Raw genomic sequence first — 20071 nt, 5'->3', positions numbered from 1 at the left:
AACTATTCTATGATTCTACGATTCTATGACTAGAACCATGCCTACATTTGCAAGTCCCACTTACACTGAGTGGCCTACTTGAGCTAAGTAATACCTTACTCAAGTCTGGAAGAGTCAACAGTAGTTTAGGAAGTCTGAATTGCACTGTGGTTTACTAATACTGTTCATCCTGTTACGAGCACTGAAACAATAATTTTGCTTTTCCTTCCTAAAGGACGTTTTCTTTTCTCTGGATATAGCAGAGAAATCACTAGAAAATGTATGTCATAATATGAGCTAACAAGTGGAACACGTTGTCAAGGTTAGTTTTTCAAATAAGCTTCAGGAGGAGACTCTGACATGAGACCCCCTGACTAACTTCAAATTCTTCATGTATCATGACTTTTTGGGGGAAAAATAATACAAGATTTTTTTTTTAAATATATCTGTAAAAGGTAACACACACGAGCCCTTTGGTGACGTTCCAACCATTACCATGTTTGAAAGCTGCCTTAAAGAAAAAAAGGTTTCCTATTTTCTCTACTGCTTAACAGCTCACTTTTGCATCAACAAAGGCTGCTTCCTCCTCCACAAGCTTCAACAATACATTTTTTATTACATACTTGCCCTACAGCCAGTGTAAACAGGAGAGCCTGCTGTTGAGGAGTAAAGAGGACCACTTGCCTGGTTTCAAATTAAAAACTGAGAAAGATGTGGTGGAACAGCCTAACAAGGAGCACTGTGATGCTCTGGTAACAAATACACCACTCAGCGGCTGACTTATCCATCCCCTCTCCATTTCACTGCCTACATAGTTCCAACACTCTCTAGAAATGGGAGATTTTCCAACTGTTTAGTGGACTGTTTCAAACTGCCATCTTTTCTTGAGCAGGTGAAAATAAATCAACATCTATTATAAGACTGCTTTCAATCTTAATTCTTATGCATTGCTTGTTATCGAGTTACAAAATACCGGAACACTTTCTGTGTTTAAGTTTATTCTGAAGCTTTAACTTATACGAATAAGATTAAAACAGCAATGAGAATCAAAAACTAATGATAAAAGCAATGAAACAAAGTACTTACATTAAACTTAATAATGTCATATATCAAGTACCGAGGGACAACCTGTCCATTAACCTTGTCGATGATCATTTCCTTAAAAGAAAAGAGATGACATTAACATTTATTTCATGAGTACAAAAGAATGTCAACACATTTATTGTGCACATACCTGTAAGTGTGATGCAAACAAACATTGACCACATCTTTATTACAAAAAAGATTTCATAATAGGTCAAGATTAGAAAAATATTATTATTATCTTAAATTTCTCTCATGAAGCTTTCAATAAGAAGCCAGAAAAGTTATACTACGGCTCCACATTCTGGTCTGCAACATTTATACATTAGTTTCCCTACAGCTCTCAAAATTACTAGCTTTATTGAGTGAATAATGAGTTTTCAGAAACCCCAGTAAGAACTGTGATCCTAACCAAGCATTTTTGGAAATCTCACCTAGAGTAAGAAGTACAAACAGCAAGGAATTAAATAACAAGCATTAACATCCAATGCTCAGTTGGATCTTTTCATGTTAAAGGCATCTTAGGCGGTAGTGACAACTGCAATTCGCTTGAATGTTGCATTGTGACAAAACATCAGTGTTCCTTCAAATGGAAATATCACAGATACTATCTGTATCACATGAAATTACTTAACATTCAATATACACCAGTAAACCATCTTGACAATGCATCAGCTGGAAGAAAGCTACTAACGATCAACATCCAAAACAAAAAGTGTTTCCTGAACTTGATGGTACATACAAAAATGCATACATCATATATGCTGGTGCTTACATCTGTAATTCAAGGTTCCTGTGATATGAATAGACATAGCTTATTAGTTGATACACTAATAAAGAATATTTAGTTTCACCTAAATTAGTCATGACTGAAAATGGTAACAATCAACCAACTTGTAGATCTTTTTCAGGGACAACTTTGAAACACTGCCAAACCATACTATGATTTTATGATTTAATTGAACATATATTTAAGGTTTAAGGACTCATTTCCTCAGCATGCATATTCAGAGCTTCAGCCTTGATGCAAAGCTAGCATTTGTATGCAAAACCCTGAAAACATTTCAATGGCTGGTATTACAAGATTTTATGCCTACTTTTCAAAACCTGAATCTCTGGATATTCAGTTTTAGAAGAATTGCATAATACAGCCAAAAGGATCAAGAATGATTTTAAATCTTCTCAGTTTTAATGCAGAATTTATTTTGTAAAGCAAGAAACCTGTTTTCTCCTCTTCAGACACATATAAATCATTTTGAGTCTATCCCTGGTCAAACTAGCCACTTCTCTCACATCCTCACTTCTTTTCTTCCTCTCCTGCCTCTCGTTCTCTTTTCATATCCTGACTGAAATCCCAGCTACCAGAGCAAATAAACAATAGCACAATATGCCTTAGAAGTAGAGATGACAAATTCCTGCGCTGCTCATCTCCATCATGACAACATTCACTGCTCCATTAGTTATGCCAAAAGCTGTAAAGTAGTCAAAAAACCAATTTAGATTAGAAATACTCTAAACTCGTCAGTATTTAACAGTCTGACTTCAGAATCTTCCTTGAAATTATGAGAATTGAAAAATACCTCAGGGAACAGACCTCAGAAGCGAGTTTAGAGGCTGCTGGGAAAATGTAGTAGTTGAAAACTCATCACCCTCAAACTCACTCATTCTAATCTGAGAAATAACGTGATACTATAGGCTATATTTAAACCAAATTTTATATAACTAAAAGTTTAAACCCAGACTCACATGACATGAGAACACAAAAGTATCCGTAAGATACATCTGCATCCATGCGTTTCCTTTTATATACGCCACGCAAAAGTACAGCCACTATTGTGTGTTTTAAAACTACCACTGCTTGTAAGTATGATCTTTACCACTTGTCCATCAGCTGCTAGTTTAGGAATTATCTTAACCTGTAGGCTTGCAGAACAAGATCCAATGGCCGGTTCCTTCAATGTAATCTGGTAAAACTGTGCTGGTGTTAATCTCCTTTTCTTAATCTTCTGGTGCTGCAGGGCATAGTCTTGCAGCATTAGAGCTTTTAGCTGGACAAGCACCAAAAGAACAACACTGGATTGACAGCTCATGGACTTCTTTTCCCCCATTAAATCACATATCTAGCAAGCAACTTGGACTTAAAATAATCCAAAATTTAATCACAAAGCAAAGGATCTCATTTTATGAGCCATTCGCAGAATGTATTTTTTGTCAACACAGACTATGGAATCAGATGTAACCACACATCTGTCCATTGTTGTCTTTTAAAAAAAAACCATACAAAAACACACCAAAACTATTTTGCACAAAGTACCAGCCTTTGCAAACTCAAGAAGTTGAGAGTTATGCCATTTCTGAGAGAGCTTAGAAGTAAGTGAGATCTATACCTATACATAAACATATACATAAATCAATCTCAATCTCGCTCTCCACTTTTGGAGTCCTTGGCCCAAGTCTTCACCGGTGAACAATATTTCATACATAAGTTAAATAAAATATCTACAAAACTGTATTAAAATTGTAAAAAGTATTTCAAGCCCAAGAATGCATCTGTATTTTCTACTCAACTGTTCCAAAGCTAAGCAGAATGCCAAGAAAGTTCCTGCAAATAAGTAATTAGTTTTCTTGCACAACAGCCAAGACACTTGAATAAAAATCTATGCATCCTCTCAGATAGCAGTATGGATGCAAAATACTTGGCTTCTAAAGGAATACTTCGTATTACATTAGTCACTTGTTGATAATATTCAAATTAGCCCTAATAAGCTTTGCCGAAAACTTTCTTCCATGCCAGAAGAACAACCACAGCTGAAGAGCTGCAGGTAGCACAGAGTACTGCAGAAGATCTCTCATCACCCAAGACATAACCGATCATACTAAGAACTGTTTCCAAGTAATTTCAGCCTGAAGTGAACTATAAGTGCATTTGAAATTCTCCACAGACAACCACATGAATGCCTTATACCAGAAGCCTTAAAGCAAGTTAATAGATCACTGAATTCAATGGAAATTGCCTTTATGAAAGTTTTATATATACTGTCATTCTAAATAAAGTTAGGGAAAGTTACCTAATCTTTTGTATTCTTAACACCAGTAGTTGTTTTACTGCATGGCACCAGTACCTCTGTTTTGTCTTTCCTTTTGCTCATACTTTTTAAGATTACTATAAAGCAATGCCAACTGGGCCACCTCATTCTGTTTTTTCACTCTTTTTTCAGAGAGAAAGCTCCTTCAAGGGCAGTAAGTATGAACTACTTCAACCTGTAATTAAAGAATTAACTTCAACAGCCCTACAGCACTAATTTGCAAAATCGGCTAACACAAAAAAAAAGCCAAATTTTTCTTCCCATGGATTAAAAATTAAAAAAGAGAAATCATGTATTCCAAGAGTAAAGGAATAGTCATGGAAAGTATCATTTGGCACCAACATTAAACAAACATTGAACTACAAAGTTAAGCTGTTCTGATGCTTCAAATAACAGGCAAATTTTAGTCTCGAATTTGTTGAAAGGAATTTCAATTGAAAAGAAAAATATTTCATCAACAGCTTTTTTTTTTTTTTTAACTCATCATATTTCAATAAATTCAGAAACCTGTACTATGAAAAGTATTTATCCACTGAAATGTTTTAGTTTTGTCTTGAGGTACTTCATTCCACCAATACTGTTCATGGAAAAAAAGAAGCAGTATAGGGGAGAAAAAACACATTAAGATTACATTTATGCTAATAAAGTGAAGTACTGAAATGCACCATAACAGTCAAAATTTTACAAAACAACAAATTAAGTGAATTTATAGTTCATGTCATGGGTATCTGGGAGAACTTAATTTATTCTTAAGAGACTTAAACTGTAAATCTGGGAAACACAACACATCAGATGAGAGCCCCTCTCCCACACCCCACAGCCACATTTATGCATGTGTCCCAATGTACGGGCATCCCTGTCTTCCTCCCTGCAAATATTAGCCACTCCTACTAAATTATGTTTTGAAATGCCAAGAAGAGCAGTAGGTTCCCTGAAGAACACCTAGGATCGCACCATATGGACACTAACAAGTCATTACTTTCTCAAGAGCCATAGAAAGAGCAGGGGAAAAAAATAGTACTAGGCTTTTTAGCTCAACAGTATGGAACCTAATGTATGTCATTAAGAACATTATGTATGTCATTAGGAAGCTGCCTGGCTGAAGAGGCTCCTACTAGACATGACAGCTTGTGCAACCACTTCTGAGCTGACAACATGGCATTTCTTGCATTATGCTCTCAATTTTTCAGTGAAGCAGAGGAGGTGGAAAATACTCTATTATCTGCTTCTCTGTCCCTGAGACCGTACATTGTTCCTTGCAATAATTATCCTCACAGATTGAATTTATACATGCTTCACATGCAAATGCGTGTTGAGAAAGACAGATCATTCACAGAAGTGACATTTCAAGAAGGATACTGACAACAAAGGCCTGAAAAAGGACGGAAAGCTAACAATGACAATACGGTCTCCCATATCTGAAAGGTGCATTAGGTTTTAGAAGATCACTATCAAAAATCACCTCTGATATTCAGCAGCTCAGCAAGCAAGAGTTACAGCAATGTAGAGAGCCTCCAATGCTACTGAAACATGATAGGAAACTGCATCCATCTACTGATGACAGGTATTTAGTGTAAGAGCTAATAAAGTTCTTTTGCTTAAGTGAAATAAGAAGGTCAAGAAAGAAATATTCTCTTTTTGTGACTACTGTTCGGAAAAGTTTACAAAGAGTACTCCAAACCAGCCTTCAAATATAGATGTTTTACAGCTTGTCTTACAATTAGTTTAAAAAGTTCATTAGCAAGTTTACTTAATCTTAATTAGCATGACAACTTAGAAATGTTTTAGTCTTAAACAAATGTAACTAAGCCATTTCTAAATCCATCAAGAATTCAGTTCAGATGAAAAAAAGGTGACAAAAGACATCAACTCATAGAAGTCTATTGAAAGATAATGAAAATTTTATCAAATTTTAGAAATATTTACATTAACTGAACCAAATTGACCATGTTTATTGCATCAAAATATAAAGCTGTAACACAAGAGATGAAGTTCTGCAATAATTTCTTTAGATTCTCTTCAAGCCTTATCTCATATTCAGAGAATGTCATCTCAATACCTTGATTTATTTCAAAGACAAACAGCTCCCCCCAGAGCAGTCATCACTGCTATTCTGTAGATAAGAAATTACTTATGAAGTGTGACTCCCACATTCAGCCAGTGACTGAATCTGTATTACTCCTGAAATCCCATGATTCACTGATCCAAGCCTAAAAACTTGGCCCTGTTTCTGAACAAAATCAAATAGCGCCGATACAATAATTATGCAGTATGCTCCTTACCCCATCCAGAAGAGTGTTTGCTAGATGTGTGCGAAGATCTTTACGAAATGGAAATTCCAGATTAGCTACATGAAAAATTGAATTGTCTCTATCAATCATATAAACTTCATTCTTGCCATCAATCAGCATCATGTACCTGCAAGGGCAACGTTAAGATATTATACTTAAAGGTATAGCCTCTACATCTCTACTATTTTGATTTACAGTAAGTGCTAAAGAAAAAATAATCATGACATGTTATAAAAAAAGCATTTTAGAAGGAATTTTTTACAGTTAAAAGTTTAAAACCTATTGCTTCAGGAAAGTAGGTAATTTAGCTCAATGCAATTGTCACAAAGAAAATATTTCAAACATAAAAGTTCAGAACATACGTATAACTCTCTCAATGTCGCTGTGTCCAGACAAAATTATGCCTGAAAATCTATTAAAAATAACAGAGGTTTTATGCTGTGAGAAATATATGAGGCTAATTCAGTTAGATTCAGCTAGAAGATCTTTTGCTCCAGTTTTTGCTTTATTAAATGGACCAGAACTTTGCCTGGTATAAATCTGCAGAGTTTCATCCAAAAGAAACACATTTCCTGTCTATCTATTACTGGCTATCTGACACTGCAGTATTGCAAAGTCCCAGCCAACTATTGAGCCACTTTTCATTAAAACACTGACAAATTTAGCTAAGGTACATTCCTCTCACATTACACCCAAAGAAAACACCAAAGCTTACTACACTATCACCAGCAACTTGTGAGCTTGGTTCAGCTGCCAACATCTGAATTTTCTAGAAGTTTCTTTACATTATGACAGCATTTGGGAGCTCAAGTCATTGATTGAGACCTCTCTATGCTAATCCCACAGAAGGCTGCTCTAGAGGGGTAACATTCTATCTACGATAAAAAACAGTGAAGAAGGAAGAAAAGAATAGTGGGGGGAAAAAAAAGACAAAAAACACCAGAGACACAAAACAGCATGATAGCTGTAACACACCAGAGTTACCTTTGTAAAGTTTGCTTTGATCTTTGCAACAAGAGTATTAAAGTAGTTTCAGGAAGAATAACAGAGCAGCTAGCTGAACACACAAAGGTCTTCTCAAACTTCTGCAGCAGCCTAGGAGTGCACAGCCTCTGACTGGGGAAATAAACTGAAGACATCTCAGCGGAAACCAGTATTCGAGGCCAGATGCAACAAGTCAACATCTTAGTGGTGAATGAGAAGCAATAAATGCTGAGTAATATATGCTGAGCATATTTCTTCACTATGAGGCCCTGGATCAGGTTGCACAGAGAAGCTGTGGCTGCCCCATTCATGGCCAGGGGTTTGGTACCAGATGATCTTTAGGTCCCTTCCAAGCCAGGCCATTCTATTATTCCATGATTTACATAGCACAAGCAGGTGAAAGTGAAGAATAGCAGCTTGAATCTGATATGGTAAAGGAAGATAGAAACTACCATGGGACTTAGAGGTTCAGCAAAGCAAAATAGACCAGAAAAGTGCCTTTTTGGAACCAACAAAACGTAACTGCACTTAGTAAGTTAAGTGAAAAGAGCAATAAAGTTATCAAGGTGTGATTGAATAATCAGACAGGAAACACCATGGCTTACCAGCAATGCAAGAAATAAGCATGAGACAAAGCTGACATGGAGACTCAAAAGTAAGTCTAAGTTCAGTGTCTCAGTCAGACCTAAGTTATGTCAGTTTTACCAACTAACACGTGAGCTGCTGTGATGGAATTTATACCTGATCATGCTGTAAACTGTGTTGTTGGCCTACACCAAAACAAAGTGTGACTCAGAGCTCAGCTTTCTTTCACTGATCCTTTCATTTCACCTTACACATAGATGTGCTAAAAACACAAGTCTTACTATAGAAGTTCTGAAGTTTTCTGAAAAGTCAAAATAACAGAAACCCCAGAAGAGAAGGAAACTAGGAGCACTAGCAACCATCAAGATAGTTCAACAGTTATAAAAGTTCACAGTATTTAACATACTTGAATAGCCTCTGATGTAGATAGGGTAGGGTCACAATCTTTCCGGAGCAACTAACCCATTTGTATTGCAGTGCAGTTTCTTTCACAGCACGGAACAGGGAAACACTTGATTAAAAGTAAAAGGTTCTAGAAGTTTCACCATCCATACCAGAGTATTTTGAAATAAAGCTAGCATATTTTGAAGACTCATTTGGCAAAGAACTTGTAAAAGTCTTTGGATATATATGGTGGGGGGGAACAGTACTTTTCATAGTTTAGCCATTTCTCTTTAGAAAGTCATGCTTATGAGGAAATAAAAGCTATCAGTAGTCTTCTCTAAAATTCACCACTGCTCTTACAAGTAATGCCCACAGGACCCCTACTGTCAAAACAAATAAGACAGCATCCTCCAGAAGCCCTACAGGCAAATTGTCTATGCCGGCAGCTGTCCTGTTGTCTGCACAGATCCTGCCTCTAGAAATCAGTAGATCTGAGTACAGCAGGACAGTACCACCCATGCAGCTTAAATTAATACCTTCTTTCAATATCATGACTATAATCATAATTCACTATGGATCAGCTCAACTAACATTTCTCTACACACAAGATGTGTACTTCAAGATGTTACATAGCAGTTGCAAAAAAAGAGAAAGACATATGAGCAGAAAACCTCAAGTCAGTGGGGGTGAGTAGATTAAATCAATGCGACATTAGGAGGGCTGAAAGCTGCACATGAGATGCTTTGTGAAAAAAATAATTCAATAAACATTCAAGCAGATAACTGGGCGCCAGTTCTTCAGAAGCAAGAATAATCTACAGACAACATTCATTTTTCAAGCCATATAAATTTATTCAAAACTAAAACTAAGAAGCATGTTGTGTTTTTCTCAAAAATTAAAGAAACCATGAGGAGGGAAGAAGAGGTGCATAAGTAACAGAAAAAGAATTTCTGAACGCTACTTTTAATTTTATAAACAAGTTTAATTGGCCATCTCCACACTCCCATATTCACCACTGGCCTAAACACATGCTTTTATTGTAACTTGCTTCAATGACAAAAGAGCATCTGATGCTTCAAAAGATCTAGCACTCAAAAAACCCCATATTTGCATCATCATTACGAATGTGGTACAATAAGAGATGCTTTGAAAGAAAGATTAAAAAAAAAAAAAAAAAACCCTAAACACAAAACCACCAACAGTTTAAAGCTTTGTTTTCAGCCACCTAAAACATCTACAGGTTCAGACACCATACAGAAGATTTCATCAAAAGCTATTACTCAAACATCAAACCTAAGGCTAACACACCATCACCTTCTCTAGATCTTTCAGTCAAAACAAATTACTTAAGAGTTGGTAGCAGGATAGCCTACCAGCCACTAGTGGTGAGATTCCTCCTCTTCAAACCATAGCACTAACGTTACATCTCTTCTCCCATGATTTCTCTCTTTCTCTTCTTAAAATTTGTCACTGTTTATACCATAAATTCTAAATGACAGGGACAATGGTAAGTCTCACAACTGCACATAAAAGATTTCTAATCAAAGATCACCAGGAATCACAATTATATCTTACTTCAAAGAGCTACTGAGAGACAGCATGTGCTTACTTTGAAGACACAAAAAAAAATTGGTTTCAGGACAATAAATTACCTTAATGTAGACCCATTTATCATGGATCTCGTGCTAATGACGTATTTGCCTAACTTAGAAGCTGAACAAGTTCTCTGCACAAGAAAGACATGAGACCGACCCAGTATTTCTGTTTCAAAAGGGTTTTGTTTGTTGGTTTGTTTTTTTCTTTTAAACTGAAAGCCTGCAAACACCTCCACCCCTCAAAGTAATAAACTACTGATAAAATCTCTGAATGTAGTCCAAACAACTCAGTTGGTCAAAAAACTAATTATTATCACCGTAAGACTTCAAGAAATCTTGCAGACTGCTGATCAGTACATTTCTGAGTATTATTTGGATGTGCCCTGACTGGTTATATTTTAAGAAGTTAATTAAGGTATTAGCGACTAGAATAGAGAGCGCACCTCTGGGCAATACCACATAGGCAAAGAAAGAACAATGATTTCTCAAACACATTCAATAGGAACTAAAGCAGCACATAGGAGCTTAACTGTCATGCAGTGTATTTCATTATGTGAGCACTACTTGCTATTACAGCTGTACATTTATTACTAATTATCTATTGTGTGAGCACCCAAAAGCGCCAATTAGTAACCAGGCCCTATTGTATTAGATTCTGCATAAATACACAAGATGACATGGCCCTGTATCAGATGGCTCAATCTGAATTTAAAACAAGACAAGTGAATAAAAGAGCAAGAGTAGAGCACAAATAAGAGCAATAACAGAACTGCTCATTCACCTTTGATAGCTATACATGAAAACGGAGAACCCTGTTTGAATGACAAACATCATCTTTCCAAACTGCCAATCCAACTGCTACAAACCGGTTAGTTTCCATTGCAAGAGAAGTTCTGACAAGCAAGTTAAAGAAAAAAGGGTCACGGTGTCCACACAGATTAATCTCAAAAGCAGATAAAATATCTAGTCACAGAAATGTTAAAGTCTAAAGTTTCATTAGAAGCTACTTTTCATTCACTTCTGCTCCCGAGGCAAAGTCTGTTATCAATTCTAATTGGACATTAGTATTAACATGATAATCCAGGAAATAGGAAGAAAATTGCATTAGCAAAGAGTTACAGCTCTTGGCATTAGACAGGCAGGTCTCCAAATCACCTATCAGAGTATTAACAATTTTAATCTTTAAATTTTAAAAAATATCAACCACTAAATATCATCTTAAAAGTTTTCTCTTCAGAAATCAATTATTTTTAGGGTACCCAAATACAGGCTCATTTGCCTCCACATATATCCTGTTCCTGCAGCCCACATCAGTTGGGCCCAAAATACATGCTAGAAGAATGATTTTATTCAACTTCCATTTTCAGTTTAGATTGGTTTAGTGGTGGTAGTGGGGTTTTGCGTTGTTGTGTTTGTGGTTTTTTTGGTTTGGTTTTTTGGGTTTGGTTTGTTGGGGTTTTTTGTTGTTTTGGGGGGGGGGGAGGGTTGGGTTTTGGGGGGGGCGGTTTTTTGGGGGGTGGTTTTTTTGTTGGGGTTTTTTTTTTTTTTACACAGTTCTGAAGCTGACTCAAGCTACATTGTAAATGGTAAGCTAAAAACTCAGGATTTTCCTTTATGCAGACGTTTGGTATTTTTCACCATTAAATCTGAAAATACATTTCAAGAAAATATTATTTAAGGCAAAATAAGGCAAATTACTTGGTCTCCCATTCAGGGACAGGAACAAGAACAGAACTATGTCTCCCAAGCTCCAAATCCAGTACTGTACCCACCAGAGTATGCGGCCTCCATCCCCTTTCCCAGCTTATTAGGAGTCACAAAACCAGCTCTAACAGCAACACAATATCTCATATTTAGCACAGTGCTTGTCAAAACACATTTACTGTGAAACTGACCTCAAAGTTCACAGAACTTTTGCCACTAAATCCAATGGTATGACGTGCCTTACCTATGCCCAACTTCTTTCCCTCAGCCAAACCCCAGCAACCATCCTAGTAATAAGGTTATATGTTAATTTTGTACATTATAGGAGTTTCAAAACCTCAAGTGTAATAACAAAAATACAGCACAGCTTCCTCAAACTTTGAGACCTTGTTTTCCAAGTTTGAGTTCAACGTAAATTTAAATTTTTTTACAAAAACCTACAAGTAGCAAATGGGTTGTAAATATTTTTTAAAGGAAGCTTAAAACTTCAGCTCCTAATAGGAGCTTTCTTTGCCCCACAGTATTACTTTAGATAGGCTATATCAAAGAAGATAATATATTTCAACTGTCGTTGCTTTCTCTTTTTTTTCCCCTTTATACGCTTGTAGTCTGTGTTACCACATTAAGGAATGCAAAATATAAGAAATTCCATCATCAATTCTCTGCACAAAATACACAGCAGCTCTCCATTCCCACTGGAGTTCATTACTGAACCTAAAATTCAGTCTTGTGAAAGCGCTGCCCTCCCACACAAATAGGCATTACCCAACTCAGAATAGCAATTAGCACCACTAATATGTTCACTGACGCAGAGGCAACATACAAAATCCTGTTGCAGATAGGTTTTTCAATTTCCTAATTTCCTTCTATGATTGGCAACACTTCAAAATGAGGAGCGTGTCACCACTCCATAGATAAATCACCTAGGGCAAGGCCAAGCAACTTGAGCACTTTACTTTGTGCCTTGCCACTCCCTCCTGGCAAGACAGCATCAACTTCTGTCCAGATGCATCAAATGCTGTAGAAAGGGCCAGGAGACTGAAAATTAATGACTGCCCTCTATCCGCTAACAGTAAGAGATCATCTATCTGTGTCACTAAGCCACTGCAGTTCCAGGTCCTGGCCTGAATCCACACTGTGCTGGATCTAGAGTAAGTTTAAATTAGACGATTTGAAGTTGGCCTGTGGCAGATGGAGCAATACACCCTGAAGTCCCGATAAAGGGGAAGGCTCAGCTTGCTTTCTTCTCTTACATTAATTGCTGTTGGCAATGGTCGCTGCTTCAAACTATGTGTCCTGAAGGATGAGAAAGCCTGGATACAGGGACACTAACACAGGAAGTTATGTGAAGACTCATAATATTATTTTCAGTGTGTAAATGAAAGGAAAACAGTATCTTTTTAATCAGCACACTGACAGCTCCATCATAAATACCATTTTTAAACTTGCACACGTGTTTTCATTTGCATAAGTACATAGCATATCAGCCAGCAAGAAAAAAAAAAACACTGCTACATGCAAGCAGCTGTAGAATTATATATTTGACTTGATAATCTAAATTCTAAATGATTTTTTTAAAAACCACACACAGAGGCCCTTGGAAGTTAGTCTGCTCTGAATATACCGATACTTACCAACACACATTCCTCTCACTTATAAACACGTATTAACTTTCAGGTTAAATTCTGCCATCAACCATCTCCCCAGTTTTTTAAAACAAAAAAAAAAAATCAAAACCTTAGATTCTGACAGTCATTTCTAGCTAACAGCCTCCAGCTCCAATACTTCTAATTCGTGACCTTGCATTTTCTGCAGCTAAATATCCTTCCAGTTTTATTCTTCTGCTCCTCAGTGAATTCAGTGAGGACTTGTCTCCCTCATTTGTTTGTCAGAACATACTTGGTTTCTGTTTCAAAATTCTTAATGGCAATATAAAATTAACATTCAGGATCTCCACCTGTGGATTTCTATGTGTCTTCTTTCAAAAACATGCACTGACATTTTCTTTCAATCCATTCTTTACCTATCTTACAATTCTGGCAAACTTTATTAGCCTCAGTTTCTACAATAAATCAAAATTTTGACAAGTCCAGAAGCATAAGATCTAACACTATTCTTATGTCAAAAAAACTATTTCCCCATTACATGGTATACAAACTCCTACCAAATGGTTGAACTCAGAGGAAATGCCATTCCTCATCTATACTGAAGACTCTGTTCCTTGGTCCTTCCAATTCCATTAACTACATCCCTTAGTTTATCCAAATCTGTCATTTTAGAGAGAACCTACATTACTGATCTATTTTTACTCTCATTACAATCATAATGTCACAAGTTCACAGCAAAGCCTTTTCATCAATGATCCAGTCTAATCTTCTACAACCAAGGGTTGTGTTTTTTTTTTCTCAGTATTAAAATACAGTGTTACTAGGCTGCTGTTTAGTAAATAAATGTATCTCATGTATCTCTTCTTACATTTGGAAGCACCTTTACCTTTCAGCCATTATCAAAACAAAATGTTATCCCTCAAACTTTATTTTGCTTCTTTCCTAAACAATGAATGCTTTCTAACACCCATGCTAGAGTCAAGAAAGTTATGCTAGCGTATCTGCTACACCAATATCTAATTTCATGAGAAGCTAGATGGTTCTCAATATCCAGCTTGATGTTTTGAATCACTTCTTCAAGTTACTGCTGCCCTGACTTGATGCTTGTATGGAGGAGAAAAGAAAAAAATCCTTTTCTTTATTTCTCACTTCCTATATCACAACGAAAGGGCTATGCTTAATTTCTATGTTCACAGAATCATTTAGATTGGAAAGGACCTTTTAAGATCATTGAGTCCAACCATAAAGCTAACACTGTCAAGTCTGCCACTGAACCGTGTTCCTCAGTGCCACCTCCACACGTTTTAAATACCTCCAGGTATTGATGAACTTAACATTCACCAATTCATCCTTCTTATTTGAAACCACAGAACTTCATTGCCACAGAATTCACTGAGGTGGTATTCCCCACAATGCAAGTTACTTTGTAGGATAACAAATAACCCATAGCTTATACAGGCATCTCTATAACCTTTACTACTTTTCAGTCTCCTCCACTGCTATCTCACTCAACATCAAATTGTTTTTCTTATTGTTGCCTGCCACCACTCTCCTGTAAGCTCTGAACACAAGTTTCCTTTTTTTTTGCTCTCCTTGACAACCCAAGGTCCAGGAAAAAACAATTTTGTCACTATTATGACCCTGAGAATCATCAGAAGCAAGGCAGTGTATCTGCAGATGACAACATTTACTACCGAAATCTTCAGAATGCTCCAAACTACAATAACGAACAATACAAGTTTCAATATCCAAAAGGTACCAAGCAGGCTATCTAAAGACACAGGCAGGAAGAGAGAGACAGGACCATATTTCCCCAACTTACAAGATTCTAAATTAACTCTGCCAGCTGAGAAAGCTAATACAGCAGCACACAGCAGCTATTCTTAAAGAGGTCAGAAATGCATCTGCACTTCAAAGAAAATAAACAAACAAAACAAACAAAACCAGCAAACAAATCATTAGGTCAAATAACTAATAGGATGCTGCATAATACAGAAATAATTCTGCATCACCGTACAACGTATCAGTATCCCCTCACCTGGGATTCTGTGTGCACCAGCAGTTTTTCAGTAAAGAAGATAAAGGTATTACGATGGAGCACAGGAAAATGCACAAGTGTGGAAACTGGTATCCAGGTACCATTTCTCCTAATAAAGTATCATAGTTTAGGTTGACTTCAAACTTCAGTTTTTCTGGTTTTATAAATCAAGGACAAAGATGCCTTTAATTAATTTAACAGATGGCAAAGTTAAAACCAATGTAAAACTACGTTTTCTATCTGAAGTATTATTAGACTGTGAAATTCTGCAACAGAACTGGTAAAACCAAGAATTTAGCAAGGTTCAAGACTATCCAGTTACACTGTTTCTTTTGACTGCCTTCCAGGTTTTTAATTAAGTTAGAATGCTTGAGGGGTTTTGTTTCTAAAAGGATATTAAACCTAATGGGTTAAATTTGAAGTTGTCTTGTCATTACTTGATCTATAACAATGGGTAAATTACTCTACAACTACTTATACCAAAGAATTCTTATAGTGCATTATTACACGCCTGGTGTAAAACAAAAGAGAAACTGTTAACTAGCTAGAAAAGATGTGACCCAGTAACAGAATCTGTATACTAACAGATTTATTTTAAATCCTAGATTCTCTTTGTTTCGCCAAATTTTAATGATGTTGTCAAGTACACTTCTATATTAGTGGGAGGAACACTACTGGAAAACAAACTGTACAGAATAATGCTCTGATTAAATGTTTCTGAAAGTTAAAACATTAACAGAACAAATTATATCTAAAGCTTGACTGAACTACTGAATTCTCTTATAATTTATTATTATCTATTGAACTTCAAGCTTGCTTGAACTTGTATCCCAGCTTGAACTTGTATCCCAAGCCCTGGAAAAAGGAGGTTCCCTCAACTTGGAACTGATTTATGCCAGAACATATGCTGGGTCAATTCTGTCAACATCACAGGCACAAGCCACAGAAGAGCACAACTGCCATTTATGCTCACAGATTAGAAGACCAGCACCAAGGGAAAGGGCTGCCCTGGATACTTGTATAGTTAAACTTTACAAACTGAAAGTCATTCTTCCCTGAATAAGCTTAAGCCATTACACTTCATGGATGTGCCTGCAATCCCCCTAAGAAAACCAGCAGCACAGGACACACTGTTCCACTATTCAAAGCAATCTCGGAGAAAGGAAAAGAAATAAATAAGCCAGTAATCACTGATACTTGTCATTTGAACATCAGGTACACACACAGGCACAGCATTTATCCCGACCTAATTAGTACATTTTAGGACTACTGTTGAATACTCTAAGATTAGCATTCATAGCACAAGCTACATAATAAGCATTTTAATGCATTAACTATTTATAAATAAACAAAAGAGCTTGCTTAGAAGACAATCTGTCCAAATATTCGAATAGTTATATATGAATAATCAGCTAAGTAGTCCTTTTCAAAGAGCTCAGAATTGTGACCATAAAACTTTGTGAGCTGTCAAAAGGCTTCAGAACTCTGAAGTATTAAGCCTGCTACTTCACAAAATACACCTCTGTATGGTATCACATCAGCAGTACTCCTTAACCACTTAAGAAAACGACAAAACCCCAAAAGTCTCCTTCTACCACTTCTTTTCAGAGTCTTGACACTGTTGCAGGCACATATAAACAGGAAAGAACAACCCAGAGTAAGAATGCCTTCTTTGGCCATCCAGATTAATTTGGATTCAGACCAGGGATGACATGTTCTGTCACACCTGTTTATTCATTCTTCTATATTTATCCAATGACCTAAAAAACAGACTTCAGGAGATGGAGAAACAGCAAAGTGATATGGATGTGTCTTAGCAATAAGGAACTAAATACACCATTGCCACCATCCCCTCCCCCCAGAAAAAAATCCCACACCAAACCACCCACTCCAAACGCAGCATTAAGGTAAAAAACAATTTCTGCCTAGCCCAAAAGCAGTGAAATAAACAGACCTGGTCTATAATTTACTTCATGTAATACAGCCTTGAGGAAACTTCTTAGGAGTAATAATATTTATACCCAACACTTCCAGATATTATTAGATATATTATTAGATATTCATCTAACACCTTATGACACTCCATGCTGTCTCGTTTGTCATACAGTCAAGAGACCTCTCCTAGTTCATAATCAATATAGTTAAAACAGAACCAACAAGTCATCTGGTGACACCCATGACTCTGGCTACCAAAACCTGACAACTCCTTTTCTGCTGTCAAAGGCAGTTTTCTAGCCAAAGTCTAGGCATGACCTCATTCCCTGTGCAATATTTAAAAAAGGAGGAAAGGACAACATTCCCTTTGACAACTTGTCAACAGGTGGAGATGAGGACACCTTATGCTAGAGCTTTTTCACCTTGAGCTATAGGATGTCTTTACTTTGAGATAGGGGACATGCTAAATATGCTGAAAGTGCCTGTAATCTCACCTGAACTTATCAAAGTTTTATTTTTTGCACCCCAAATAAAAACTCAAGTAAGATTACAATATTCATGGGTACTCGTGCTGTGGGAAACAGGCTGATAACAGTCTTGTAATCCTAAAGTTATTGCCCAACACAATTATAAAGGGTAATTATTACAATAGGATGAGCAGACTCACATCTCAATTACCAAACCCCAAACTTTCTAATCTCAAAACACATCATTCCTGCCTCCTCATCCCATCTTCTCTTCCCCTCTTATCTAAACACACTAAATAAGGAGTTAAGCATCTGCTTTTTCAGAAAATTAAGAGGAATGATGTTTAGAGTGCTTAACATCTATGAATTGCTCTTTTCAGCAATCATTAGAAAGGTAGTTTATACATTATAATCTAGAATCATGTATGTGACCTTTTTATACTGCAGGTCACTAGTAACTGCTTTTAATCTAGACAAGGGGGGAAGCTTTATTACAACTGTTTCAATAACTTTCACAACTTCAATTTCCAGCCAAAATATATGCTACCTCTATTTAAGTATATTCTTCAAAATTAAGTCAGTGAAATAAATCCCACGTGGATTTCAGACTCATCCTAAACCAAGGTTCTTTCAGCTGTATGACTATAGAACTAGTATAAAAATGGGTGAGCTTGTTTTGTCTTAAAGATCTAGTTAAAATAATCATAAAGAAGGACCATGAGAGACTATACCATGTAATCAAAAACTGCATTTCTCTTCCAAAAACCTTTAAAACATAGCATAAAAGAAAACAGTGCAGTTAGGAACAGGGGACTGGCAGCAGTCACTTTACCCTTTTAACCATGGTTTTTGTTCCACACCTTCTCTTTAATTACCATCCCATTTTGACGGTTTCATAAGAATAACTGGAAAACCCTTACAACTACTTTTCAATTAAAATGATAACAAATGCCTGAAGAGTAGCTGTCCTACACACACAAACGATGTATAATTAACACCCAACAGTTGAGGCTTTGCCCATTGCTGCTAGTTACATAAGCACACGATTTGAATAAAGCTCATTTAGTAACTTGGAATCAAACCACTTGAGTTAAGCCTGGTTGTTCACAAAACCTGTCACTCCTATTAAAAATCCATTTAGTCCCAGAAAGTCTGTTCAGTACATGTCCTGAATACTTCTGAACATTTCTGTCCTTTAAAAAAATTCAGACCACAGAAACATGCCCCAGCCTCAGAGAAAACGACACAAAGCATTACGAACCAATGGTGCAAAACTGATAAACATTTAACTCTATTCCTTAAAATGAGTGGAGAGATGACGAAGAGAAACTAAAGGAAGGTGTGGTTTCAAAGCACCCAGGTGATTCTTGTGTGGGTTCTTCACCCCATCCTATCATTAGGAGGCAAATGCTCCTTGCCGACTCCAAGACCATAAACATGTGTAACTCTAAACACAACTAAATGACAAGGCACTCAAACACAATATATAATGACTCATTTATTCACTAGCCATCTAGGGTCAGATAGTAAGGTGCCCAGAAAGAAGGTATTCATACCTCCAGAAAAGCTCTTTATTCACAGATGCTTTCCAGTGATTAACAACCCTAAACTTTCCTGTTGGTACTATTTCTGAAGCTATCTGTCAAATCTCAACATCCTACATTTTTGCTCCCCTCCTCTTTATTAGGAAAGAATCCACTAAAAATTGTGTAAGCCTCTATTTCAGGCATTTCCACTACTGGGCATAAAATTCCACATCCATGAGAATCTGGTCACATCATTTGTAGCAATCTGAAAATTAATCTACAGCTTGTTTCTCATTCCCAACAGAGTCTCCCTCAAGTTCAATTCCACATGAATACCTTTGCTCCCAGGAGACAATTTTTCTGTTCTCTAGATCTGCTTTTGTGACAAGCCCATCTCTTGGTCTTAACAATGAATTCTGAAGTGTATAGATTTTTTTCAACTGGATGAGTACTACCTCCAATCTTCTCTGTCTTCATTCATACTCATTATTATCCCAACTTTCTCTCTAACCTCCTTCTGTCTCTCAGGGATAATAGTTTTTTCCATGAACCCATTTAACTACATCTTCCTTAATCCTTTGCAGACAGACTACCATTTTTCTTCCTTGCCACCTAATTTTGAGCTAGGTTCTTTTACCTCTTAATTTCCAAAACAGACGTTTCTGTTTTCTCTTCTTTTAGAGTTGTTCTTTAGCAATGATCATCTTTTCACAAATCACTCTTGTCACAGATTACTTTTGGATAACTTTTCATATTAGGAATCTGCAATTTCTCAGTTACGCATGTAAGCTTCATCTCATCACGTAA

At 36.6% G+C, this 20071-nt stretch overlaps 1 protein-coding gene across 1 annotated transcript in view; it reads right to left on the bottom strand.

Annotated features, from left to right (window-relative positions):
* Positions 1-1065: 1065 nt before the first annotated feature.
* The window catches only part of RNGTT (RNA guanylyltransferase and 5'-phosphatase), a gene marked incomplete at its 3' end in the record, with an annotated part of 47636 nt that continues 28630 nt past the window's right edge, over positions 1066-20071 (bottom strand). Inside the window, exons 8-9 of the mRNA XM_010018458.1 lie at positions 6431-6566; positions 1066-1137 (exon numbers count right to left, since the gene is read on the bottom strand). Coding sequence (XP_010016760.1) covers positions 1066-1137; positions 6431-6566 — 208 coding nt within the window. The remainder of the gene's footprint in view (positions 1138-6430; positions 6567-20071) is intronic.

Source organism: Nestor notabilis, unplaced genomic scaffold, assembly GCF_000696875.1.
Source record: "Nestor notabilis isolate BGI_N333 unplaced genomic scaffold, ASM69687v1 scaffold2477, whole genome shotgun sequence".
Taxonomy (NCBI): domain Eukaryota; kingdom Metazoa; phylum Chordata; class Aves; order Psittaciformes; family Psittacidae; genus Nestor; species Nestor notabilis.
The sequence above is the reverse complement of the archived record's forward strand: the minus strand, read 5'-3'. Positions and strand labels throughout refer to the sequence as shown.